The sequence below is a fragment of the Rhizoctonia solani genome, chromosome 6, assembly GCF_016906535.1.
Source record: "Rhizoctonia solani chromosome 6, complete sequence".
In the NCBI taxonomy this organism is placed as follows: domain Eukaryota; kingdom Fungi; phylum Basidiomycota; class Agaricomycetes; order Cantharellales; family Ceratobasidiaceae; genus Rhizoctonia; species Rhizoctonia solani.
The window spans coordinates 2,223,872-2,235,200 of record NC_057375.1 but is presented as its reverse complement, the minus strand read 5'-3'; the positions used below and the strand labels follow the sequence as shown (position 1 = coordinate 2,235,200).

The following is an 11,329-nucleotide window of genomic DNA, read 5'->3' as shown; positions in this document are numbered from 1 at the left end:
GGCTCTTGGGTTATATAAACTCCCTGTAGTCGAAGTCCCGACAGCGCTACTCCCCTCTTCACCTGTCTAAATCCCTGTATTCTGCTACAATGTGAACAAATGCTTAGTTTGTGAAGTATACAACATAATCGTAATAAAGGCTCACTCTATGGCACTCTGTTCTCCGAGGAGGCGCAGGTCGGGTCTATTACTGTACTTCAAATATAAAATGAACCAAGGTGCAAAAGGTGAGGCGAGTGTCGGTAGTAGATGTCCCTGATCGATGGCGGAGCTGTGTAAGTAGCTGGTATTTCTGGAGTTTGCATTTTGAGAGCTATAATATAGCTCAATAACTTTATGCATAGCTCTCGAGATGAGTTCACGGTTCTCGAGTGCTCGAATAACACTGTGCTTCATGGTAGCCTTGGCCAACCTTTACTATCACCAGACGTCCCCTTGAGACACTATCTTTTTGTGAAATTAACCCCTTTCCATCTGACTTCCGAATAGATCAAGTTCCATGTGAAACGAGAGAGGAAACTCGCCAGCAAGGGTTATATCCTATATAACATTCGCTTCAACTTGGATTGACTATATGGGCACTCATATAAAGGAAACCATCGGCAACCGAAGAGCCATGTATGGCTTGGTCGAGAATTGACCGGGATCGTCTAACCGACGTCAAACTCTGTATAGGTACGGCAGCTTAACCAGTGAGTGCTCACGAGCGAGAGAAAGCTCATGATTACCTAGGGGTTAATGCTATGCCGTCCCATATAATCGATTGAATGATATAATTTAAGAAAACGAAGGTTGACAATGTTCCAGAATATGGATGGTACGTCTTTTCTCGTTACGCCACACTTATTCTGGCTGCCATCGTTTGCCCTGAGTCAAGAAAGACGGTATATATATTGCCTTAAGCTCTCCACTTATCCAGGCGCTGGCCGCTGGGTAACCGGGCTTAGTCAAACTTTTTCATCATCGATCGAGTGGTATCCCCTGCGGCGCAACTCATGGATAATCAACCTAGCGTAATAATATGGCACAAGCGCGCCCATCATTGTCAGCGTATCGCCTACGGCCTGCTTCTCCCAGGGTATAGTAGCCCGGACTGCAGTTGACTCCCAAAGTTTTGAGACGATCGGCGTTATGCTAAGGTTTTGCACTATCTTTAGTCATTTGAGCAACACTCCTGATCTATTCCAGAGTTTTTAGTCAAAACCTCTTAGTTATATGCGTCTGTGCGCCTGGACCGAAAGAGATAGACAAACTAGGTTTTTCTTAACGGCCCCCGACACTTTGTATCCATCTCTTTCTTGAAGGTATAAATACGAACACTCGAGCCCAAAATATATATCCAGCACAGTAGTTGATTCTATCAAAATCTAGTCGTCTTGTGTAAATTACCATGTCATCCAATCCTCCGAAGAAAATGGTCTATGGTAAGTCCCAATGCCTACGTTTTTAAACTCACATTCACAATTCTATTACCGTTTAATAGTCCGCCTAGGTAGCTCAGGCCTTAAAGTATCGCGGCTCATCCTGGGGTGCGGGATATACGGGAAAAAGTCATGGGGCCAGTGGATGGTTGAAGAGGAAGAGGCAATCAAACAGATCAAGGCAGCGTGAGTGGGATTACATATACATTTGGGCCTCCATATCTCTGACTTTTATATGAAATCCTTAGATACGACGCTGGTATTCAGACATTTGACACGGCAAACATGTACGCAAATGGGGAGTCCGAACGTATACTGGGGAAAGCAATTAAACAGCTGAATTTACCACGGGATGAAATCGTGGTCATGACCAAAGTAAGAGGAAAGCATCACATCAATGGACCGGGCTAAGGATAAGGATACCTGGTAGCTGTACCAAGTCGTCCCGCATGATCCTGACGCATCCCCTTATGTTCACACTGGCGCTCGTGCCGATGCTGACGGCTATGTGAACCAGTATGGTCTCAGTCGAAAGGTAATGACAGGCAAACAAAATTTTAGTACACTCTAGCTCACAATTATGGGGCATTGAATAGCACATATTCGACTCCATCAAGCACTCTCTCGAGCGACTTCAATTAGACTATGTCGATGTACTCCAATGCCATCGGTTCGACTACAACACTCCTATCTCCGAGACTATGCAAGCGCTGCATGATGTAGTCAAGGCGGGATATGCTCGCTATATTGGAATGACGACCTGCCACGCCTACCAGTTTCACGCAATGCAAAACTATGCGATCAATAACAACTTGACGCCATTTATCTCAATGTCCAATCAATATAATCTCATCTACAGAGAAGACGAAAGAGAAACGATACCGACTCTGAAGGTAAGTCTCAATTCCTGATCCTCAACCTAGATACTTACTCTTACCGCTAGATGTTAGGAGTGGGCTTCATGCCCTGGTCTCCGCTTTGCCAAGGGGTATTAGGTCGGCCATATTCTCAAACAAGCATTAGAGGCGAGACGAGCTTGTATGTGTCACAAGCCCGAATGAATACATCCTACTAACTTATGTCTTATATAGTACGGCTAGCTGGGCGAACACGACCAAGGAAGACAACAAAGAAGTTATTTTACGGTCGGTATTCCCCTCATCCTGCCGCTTTCGTAGGCTTATCTTGAGTCCTAGTCTGGAACAAATTGCCAAATCCCGGGGGGTCAGCATGGCTCAAGCCGCAATTGCGTGGCACCTATCCAAGGATGGCGTTACTGCGCCCATCATCGGCGCGTCGAGTATCCAAAGACTTCAAGAAACAATTGGTGAGTCTACAATCCCTACTGATCAAACTGCAGTGATCCGAGTCAAATCTTTGGCTTTCAGGTGCTTTGGATATCAAGCTGACGGATGAGGAAATTAAACACTTGGAAGAACCATATGTTGCCCAGGCCACCCAGGGATACGTTTAACTCAATTTCCTTGCAGATTCTTCTTGCCCCTCCCTCGCTTGTAACTCAAATAGTCCACAGACGTGTTTGTGGCTCAATGCATACATTTGAATACACGCGCATATATGTTACCTTGCACCCAACTACTCAAAACTAAAGGATCCAAGGCCGGCCCGCCAGGATAGAATAATCATTAATGCCACTATTCTGGTTTAGTTCAAAGGTTTCGTGCAGGGCATTTCCACTGCCATCGCTGCTCGCCCTCGATCATATTGCGAGAGTAAACCTATCCTCAACCCGCGAGTCTGTATCAATTGCCTTTGACCCCCACACAGTTCCCCAAAAATAAAAATAAAAATGGCATCCATTATTCCACATTTCATAACAGAACAAAAGTACAGACAAACAGACAAACGAGTGTGGGCCGAATGATACATCCGAGGGTATACAACACAAATACGAATAAAGAAAAAAAAGAGCGTACCGAAAATGTAACTTAGTTTAAGAAGACGCGAAGAGGTGGGTATCCCTCTATTAGGGATGCCAGGTAAACACCTCGCGCGCGAGAAGAAAGGTTCTTCAAGTCCTGACGCAGATCACGTATCACATGATCCACGCAAGCACCGCACCCACAGCTCCGATGATCGTTCCGACTTCAAACCCGGCCGATTTATAGTCACTATTCTTCCTCTCCTCGTTTGCCGAACCACCAGAAACCAAACCAACGCCAGCATTTCCGACACCAGTCAATCCGCCCGCACCACGAGTAGAATTCAACCCATTGTTACCGCCGGTCATGGAAAACCCAACAACATTCGCCCCAAATCCACCCGGCCGAGCTCCGATCTTGAGTTTCGAGTGGACTAGATAGTCATTTCGCGAAGCATACATCATGATCACAAACGCCTGTCCTTCCGCGCTGTGTTCTCCGAGTTTCTTGAATGAGTGTGGGTCTACGACCGGGTTGAGCCAGCCGTCGGATGTGAGATGCACCGAGGCACGAGGGCTAACGTGAGTCTCGGAACGATGGTGAGCATTGGCGCGTGCGATGGGTCCGTGGTTTTCGTTCGTATGCTTGAGTTGCGAGAGCTGGACACGGTGGTGGACTTGGCGGATGGAACGATGTTTCTTTGTCTCCCCAGTTGGCTCAGGAATGGAGGAAGTGGAAGAGGTAGAGGTAGAGTTGGAATCTGTACCGCCAATGACCTTGTATACCTTCTCAGCAATGTCCAGGTGCTTGGTATTATTAAACATGGTCGCTGCGCGGTAGGTGCTAGCAACCATCAAGGCAGTCCCAGCCGCGTCCAAAAAGGTTTTTGGATCATTGGCGTAGTTGTAGAATAAGCCTTCTTCAGTCTGTTTCTTGTTAACCTATGCTCAGCGTGTTGAAAAAGGAAACTTACAATCAAGGGCCACATTCCGTCCAAAATTTCTGCCGTCCGTGTTTCGAAATCGTTCATTTCCTCTTTGAACTGGGAAGAATAGCCGGCAGCGCGGATAGTAGCAGCCACGCGCATAATACCCATCGCGGCCCATCCGTTACCCGTACTCCACAACCCCCTATCTTCAAAAGACCCTTGACGGATATGTTGCCATATACCTGTAGGCTTGTCCCTCAGAACATCCCTGTACAACTTGATTTGATTGTGTGCCTCGGAGACAAGGGAAGCGTTGGAAGTGCTCGCTCCATAGTAAGCCAAAAAGGGGGGAACCATATAGATGAAATCGGACCAGAGTTGAACTTCCGAATTACGATGCGAGATGGCACCCTTGGACGAACGAGGGACGTGTTCGAGGAGCCAAGTCAACTGATCCGAGGCAGCAGCAGCAAAATCTGATCCCTGAGCTTCCGTCCAGTTGGCGATGATCATCCCGACGCCGTTGGATGCTGGATCAGCAGAGCTTCCATCTTTCATTAGAGGAAGTGTGCCCTGTTGCTTGTTCGCTAGAATTTCATGAGATAAACCAACCACATCATCAAGTTGCCCATTCGTAAATGCGAGCCTGGCAGCGTTGAGGGTGGTTGAATTGAGAGAAGGAGAGGAAGCAACTGCAGGAGATCCTGGGATAGAAGAAGCGGTGAAGACCGAAACAGAAGGCGCTTCGAGTTCCAACAGCGCCTGAGCCCTTGTTCCGATTTCCCAACTAACACGGACCCTCATTAGTCAAGGACAATTAGAATGTTAACCCTGACAATAAGCCGCACCTCTTCTTAGCCGCATCTTTCAGTCTCGCTTTAACGAGCTCGACTGTTGCAGGGGATAAAGCAGAGGCGGAAAGAGCGTATACGAGGAGAGGCGAAAGAGTTCGCATCGTGTTGTGGTTGTCTAGTTGTGAGTCGTTCGAAACCAGGCTCGGCGCTGGAAACGCTCATATGAGGATTGATGACTAAGCAAACAGTGTCTGGCTCGGCAAAAGCTGATCAGGGACGAGACCTGATCGCCGAGACGACGATAAGCGCGGTGACTGAGTGAGATCGGGCCATTGAAAAGTGGAGTAATTTAGTTGCGCTTTGGTCTTGTGCTGTGCACACTGAATTAAATTATAATCTGAATGCCTTGTGGTATTTGAGCCATGTCCAGATGGCCAACTTGATCCAAACACCGATAGTAGACAAGTGCGAATGGCGTACCTTTAACCTTTTCTTGACACCATTCCCTGACTCCACAGGCACCAGAACGAAAATCAACGAGATAACGATTAAAGACACATATTTTACATACTCGTATACAACGTGTTACTACATCTCTAAAGCCTGTGGCACCCTTTTTTATCAGAACACCCTGGGTACCAATTAATCCCGCGGCGGAACATTCAGCCGACTCCCATCCGCATGTCCTTGTAAAACTTTCTCAATATCCGCCGCGCGCTGTTCAGCCGAAATGGCACCAAAGAGGATATCCAACCTAGACCCCAAGTATCAGTACACCCAATTCAACCAATCCAAGCCAAAAGGGACAAATAGTTCTCGGTTTATAGGATGAACAAGGACAAAGGGCTTACTCTTCCATGCTTAATCCTTTCGTCTCAGGACATATGATCCAGCATAACATTCCCCCTCCGCTACAGCCAATTTGTCAGCCTTGCTCGAATCAATGGAGAGGACGAGGACTCACAGATTTAGCTAAAAAAGGGCATTTCAAGCGATATGTGAATTTAGATTGGGTTCTTTTACCGACAAGCAACATACCGCTGCGACTATGAGACCATCGGATCAGTATAATGACTGCAGAAAGAGGAGATAGGAACTTACATAACATCCACGTCTTCCATCCCAATTTAACCTACACACTTCTCAGTCTTATAATTCGGATTGTAGGAAAAAGGGGGACTTGCAAACAATATCGGTGTCACCCGTGATGTCGCAAAGTTGCACGCCCCTGCAAGCCGAATCAGCACTTGGCCAGAACATAGGGTACCAGTTCTTGTAGGTAGCGCAAACGAGAGACTTACAAGTAAGCGCGGTAAACCACATTTGTCCAAGTTCCCTAATCCTCAGAGGATAAATCTCGGAAGAGTATACCCACGGGAGTGGGCCTGACTGGCTGTTAGCACACCGAGCGGCCAACAGGCTGTGGTGACGTACCCATTCCAAAAGAGTACACAATACTGCATGTGCGGGATCATACGGAGGTAAGATATCCGTGAATACAGGGGTAGGAGGCAATCGATGATGCAAGGGGGGGATTAACAAATTAGAAGAACGAGACAGTCACGATGTACCGGATGCCAAGAAACGTATGTGAGAAAGCAGAGGATCAGAACATGAAGAACCGGATGGATAAGGAAACGAAGCCGGACTTACACGTAGAGATATATTATAGCCATCATAGCGATACTTGCCGATTCGATTGGACCGGGGTGGGGAGGTTTGACTTTAAGAATCGCGCCGAGGATCTTATTAAGACAGATTAGGCGGGGGACGTGGGTTGGTATGAGGCCGACGACGTGAAATGAAGATTAGATGCATGAACAAGAGATGTATGCTGAAGGGCTCACGAAGAAAAGAATACCCTGGAACCCGGTGCCTACCGCCATACCCGTCACGCGACCCCATCGATTGACTAATCCTTCGGTTAGAAGCGGGAGGTTTTGATAGAATCGAGGGGCATACCGGTAAACGCAAGTGCGAGAATCGTAGATACGAACTAGGCACATCAGTTAGTGTTGTATATCACCCTATTGCGACTGTTTTTACCTTGACAGCACCAAAAACTCCACTTGCCAACAATGCGCTCCTTGTATCAGAGAATCCAATACTCTTGAATACAGTCGGCCTAAAACTGTTTAGTATGATTCTATGACCAGCTTAATCCTACTCACGCATAGTACAAGATCCCTGTATGAAAAGTCCAGATGTGGAACACGGCCACATACGTGCTGACCGCCACGCGCTTCAAGTTCACCCGGCTCACCAGTTCACGATAGCTCGCACCGCGAGTTTCGTCCAATTGAGCCTGGATGCCAGCATACTCTTCATGAATAGCGGCAATCTCGGGGCGTTGAAGCACGGCAGGTCGCTGGTCCGGCGTACTCGGAGCATCGACCCTCGAAAGTGTGGTCATCGTCGATTGCGGCCCATGCTCATCCCCTTTCTCCTTCTCCTTCTCCCTCCCGACCTGACTATCCGAATCTCCCTCAGATTGTTTTCCCATGTCCACACACCTTAACCACGCCAAAGTCCTGATCGCATCTTCTTTTCTCTCTTTGCTCGCCAACCACCGTGGACTCTCGCAGACACCGATCATTAGCACTGTGAAAATCACACCAGGAAGGAGTTGCAATCCCATCGGAACTCGCCATTGCGCAGAGTGAAACTCGAGGTGCGAAGTTGTTGCTGGGTCAGCTGGGGCGCCCGGGTCAGTCGTTCCCGTTGTGTTGGTTCCGACTGGGGGGTTATCGTTGACCAGAGTCGGATGGAATTGAAGGTCGCACCCATATGTTACCCAATACGCCAACAGAGAGCCTGCGACTAGAAACGCTTGGAATGCGCCTACAGTCCTCGCACGGTGTTTGGCAGGGGAAATTTCTGCAATAAAGTAAGGCGAGATGAGAGATGTGGCACCGACCGCCAGGCCAGACACGACTATGAGCAGCCAAGACGTCATTTTACGAAATGGAACGAATAAGGAAAGCACATACATCGGCCCGCATAGATCCACTGCAAGTTCTTTGCCGCCGTCTGCAGTGCACCTCCGAGCGCAAAAAGGATCATGCTGTACAGCAGTGCAGCCCGGCGCCCGAGGTAGTATGATAGAAATGAGGTGATAATCGAACCAAAAAAGGCTCCACCACTAGATGAATTTGCAACGTGACCAATCAGGATAGGTAGGGGGTGGAGAAAATAGCACTTAATCGACCGAAATAGAAAAAAGCTATTTCTTAAGACTCACAAGAGCACAGACACAACGTTTGAATTGACTGTTGCAACCGCGGTACGAGTCCCGTCAATTTGCATATCGTGTTTGAACGCTCGGAGGGGGATGATAGCACCTGCTATGCCGCTATCGTACCCCAGAAGGCTGTCATAAGACTTAATTTAGTATGATCATGCTCCCCGAAGAGAAAAACAACATACAGTGCTCCCATATTGATCACAACTGTGCAATAGACCAGCCGCCTATTATCCTTGATTTTCTGCCATTGCTCTCTACTAAAGTAACGGGCCATAGGATTCAGTGCCATGTATTAGTGCAAGAAAGGGAGGATGGTGGTTGAGCCCAGCCTTCCATTTGCCAAGGCTCTTTGACGGGACAAATGCTCACTCAGCATCAAACGTCTCCACATCACGTGACTCGGATCTTCAGGGCCCATTCTTCAGGCCTCCTGGAACAACCCTGAGGCTTGGTTGTCATTTTGTGCGAAATACAGGCGAAATCCGATGGCTCTTTGCTTGGCTCGGTGGCTCTAACTTTGCGAGGAGATATACGGTGCCTGATTGTCAACCGATACCGAGAAGGCCGAGTATTGTATTGCTTGTGTCGAACTCTGTAAGATCCGATCTGGGATAGGTCCATTTATTCTTGCCTTTTTATGATTGACATACAACGACGTTTTTCGCGTGGATTGACTCGTTCGTTCGATCAGGCGTTGTGCCCGGGCGCTCAGGTAAGGGATTCGACTGACAAGATTGATTGTTTTACTAACGACGCATTGTCCAAGTTCTCAGATCGACGCGCTCTTCTCAGCCCGCTGTCCAAATTCCATTAGGCTAGTCGTCCCCGGATCGCACGATCTCCTACATGTCGCTATATGATCAAATAGTAATTCACGAGCCTGTTTTGATGTGAATTGATTCCGCAGATCGAGCTGAAAGGTCAAGCTTAAGGGAAAGATTGGTTTGTTATAATGGTGTGAACACATTTGCCCCTATCCGCAGTAGTATGAGGCACTAGCTGATCAATTCTCATTACGCCCGTCCACCAGTGTCACTTTGGACAAGCCCACATCGAAACGGAATATCACTGGGTTAACTCGTACACTCGGCGTCAAATGTCCGTAGTCGAGAAAACAGCATGCGGCGCAATTAGAAGCAAATCGACAATGTGTTCACTCGGGCGTGTTTGCTAAGCTTAACCAGAGATGTACCCGATGAGCAACTGTGGCGTTTTTAGCCTCTTTGAGTCTTATTTTCACATATCCCACATGCCGCCGCGGTTAAAACCACTTGATTATCTCCTGAGTTTTTCATTGTGATAATGTATTAAGTATACGTGCAGCTACAGGGATACGATGCGTTGATGCTAAATCCTGGGCCCTTGTGAGTCATTTCAACGAAGAGTATACTATTGAATGGGGTATCACGCCAACGTGAACCAGCGTTCTTGATCCCATAGTTTCTTATGAGTGGGGACCATAGAACCATTTTCCCGTTTAGATCTCGTTTGAACCCTCCTAATGATCGCATAGTCGGCCCCAATATCCAGTCCAAGACACCATTCTACCCCTACAGCACCTGATTTGTTAGCCATTCAATTCGCTCGGGGCCGAGGATTACGACACCGCTGACTCAGCTTCTGGAAACGACAAGGCCGGGGTATTACAGTATTGATAGGGGTCTGGGGCCAACACGTGTTTCTGAAATAACTTTGGTATCTGTTATCAACTCCCACGATACCTCGTGTAACCCCAGCCTCGCTCTGGATGGCAGTGATGATTCCCTTGGAGCTCTGGAGACTTATTGCACATGAGCTCCAGATTCAAAAAAATCGACAGTCGCTCGCGAGCCTTTGTCTCACTAGCGTGGCGATGAACGTGAACACCACGCCTTTCTTGTATAGGAGTGTGGATCTGCCAACTGATCAATCAGTGGAAATGTTCACTCGCGCGATCCTTGACTCGGTTTCAAGGCTGGGTCCTCATATCCGGACTTTGATCATTGGGTCGTATCATAGCTATAGACAGTGGGATCGGGTGCAACTATCGTCCTACTCGACAGGATGCCTTAGTTTGATCCTGGAATCTATGCCTAACCTTAAGGAATTGACTATAGCTGCGATGGTGGTGGATTTCAGTACATGCTTTGATCCTCTTGCTTTGAAACCTGTGTTCTCGCTCCAAAAGCTCGTAATCCCACTGATGGGAACGGCCTCATTCTATAAATTTCTACAATCACAACAATCAATCACTGAATTGCACATTGGAAGTGAGCATACAATAGGAGAGGCTCACTTTAGTCAATGTTTATCCCGGCAACCCAATTTGCTACCGAATTTAACCAGCATTGCCGCCCCAATTTCAGTACTCAAAGGAGCAATCCCAGGCCGTCCAGTCTCCGAAATCATGATTATTTCTGATTTACTGGATTGGACAGACCCAGGAAACACAATAATTACTAATAGCACTTGGAAGCCGATTTTATGTGGTTCTAGAGTACCTGTCACGACCATCGGCCTTTACCATTCGTCCCATTCATCTGACCCATGGAATCAGCTCATTCCTGCTTTAAAACAATTCAACATTCATAGGACCCTGAAAAGAGTTAAGCTGTTGGAATCGCTGGATGTAAGGGCCTGATAACACTGGCCAGGTTACAATATGCTAAATAACAGAGGCTTGAGCAGATTCCAGTTACAGAGGCGACTAAACAAGATTGCCTGTTCGATCGTGTGGACCAACTGAAATTGTTGAGAGGTTTCGACGAGTTGGAGAGCATCGAATTCGGTGAAATGCTACACGCACGGTCCCCAAACGTGGGGGTACGGCGCTGGCTTGGAAATATGAGTACTATCGATGCTTGGAAGGCCTACGTGCCCTCTCTAAAATGCGTAAAAATGTATGAAGTTAGAATTTAATACCTGTATGAATGAATAAGGATTTTAAGACCGTTGATAGCCGATGGTGATAGTTGTATTTTAAAACTAATAGCGTATATAGACAATGGTATTTATTAACTCACACTGGGTGAGTTCTTGTAAGAGATTTAGAACGATCTGGGTCTTCCAAATCGGTCCCC

The 11,329-nt window shown here is 47.4% G+C and overlaps 3 protein-coding genes across 3 annotated transcripts; 1 reads left to right on the top strand and 2 right to left on the bottom strand.

Moving 5' to 3' along the window:
* Nucleotides 1-1,390: 1,390 nt before the first annotated feature.
* Nucleotides 1,391-2,895, top strand: RhiXN_06123 (aldo/keto reductase family protein; the record flags this gene model as incomplete). The annotated part of the gene is made up of 9 exons (XM_043325939.1): nucleotides 1,391-1,424; nucleotides 1,484-1,607; nucleotides 1,670-1,796; nucleotides 1,852-1,956; nucleotides 2,018-2,314; nucleotides 2,365-2,459; nucleotides 2,513-2,566; nucleotides 2,618-2,748; nucleotides 2,810-2,895. The coding sequence occupies 9 exons, from the start codon at nucleotides 1,391-1,393 to the stop codon at nucleotides 2,893-2,895; spliced, it is 1,053 nt and encodes a 350-aa protein (XP_043181371.1).
* A 582-nt stretch (nucleotides 2,896-3,477) lies between these two features.
* On the bottom strand, nucleotides 3,478-5,187 carry RhiXN_06122 (cell wall glycoside hydrolase YteR; the record flags this gene model as incomplete). Its single annotated transcript, XM_043325938.1, has 3 exons — nucleotides 3,478-4,230; nucleotides 4,278-5,019; nucleotides 5,081-5,187. The coding sequence occupies 3 exons, from the start codon at nucleotides 5,185-5,187 to the stop codon at nucleotides 3,478-3,480; spliced, it is 1,602 nt and encodes a 533-aa protein (XP_043181370.1).
* A 481-nt stretch (nucleotides 5,188-5,668) lies between these two features.
* RhiXN_06121 (Sugar (and other) transporter) lies at nucleotides 5,669-8,544 on the bottom strand (the record flags this gene model as incomplete). Its single annotated transcript, XM_043325937.1, has 16 exons — nucleotides 5,669-5,780; nucleotides 5,878-5,937; nucleotides 5,991-5,998; nucleotides 6,065-6,072; nucleotides 6,128-6,158; nucleotides 6,229-6,254; nucleotides 6,328-6,411; nucleotides 6,461-6,483; nucleotides 6,680-6,771; nucleotides 6,874-6,938; nucleotides 6,989-7,022; nucleotides 7,073-7,151; nucleotides 7,198-7,960; nucleotides 8,017-8,168; nucleotides 8,268-8,396; nucleotides 8,453-8,544. The coding sequence occupies 16 exons, from the start codon at nucleotides 8,542-8,544 to the stop codon at nucleotides 5,669-5,671; spliced, it is 1,758 nt and encodes a 585-aa protein (XP_043181369.1).
* Nucleotides 8,545-11,329: the final 2,785 nt, after the last annotated feature.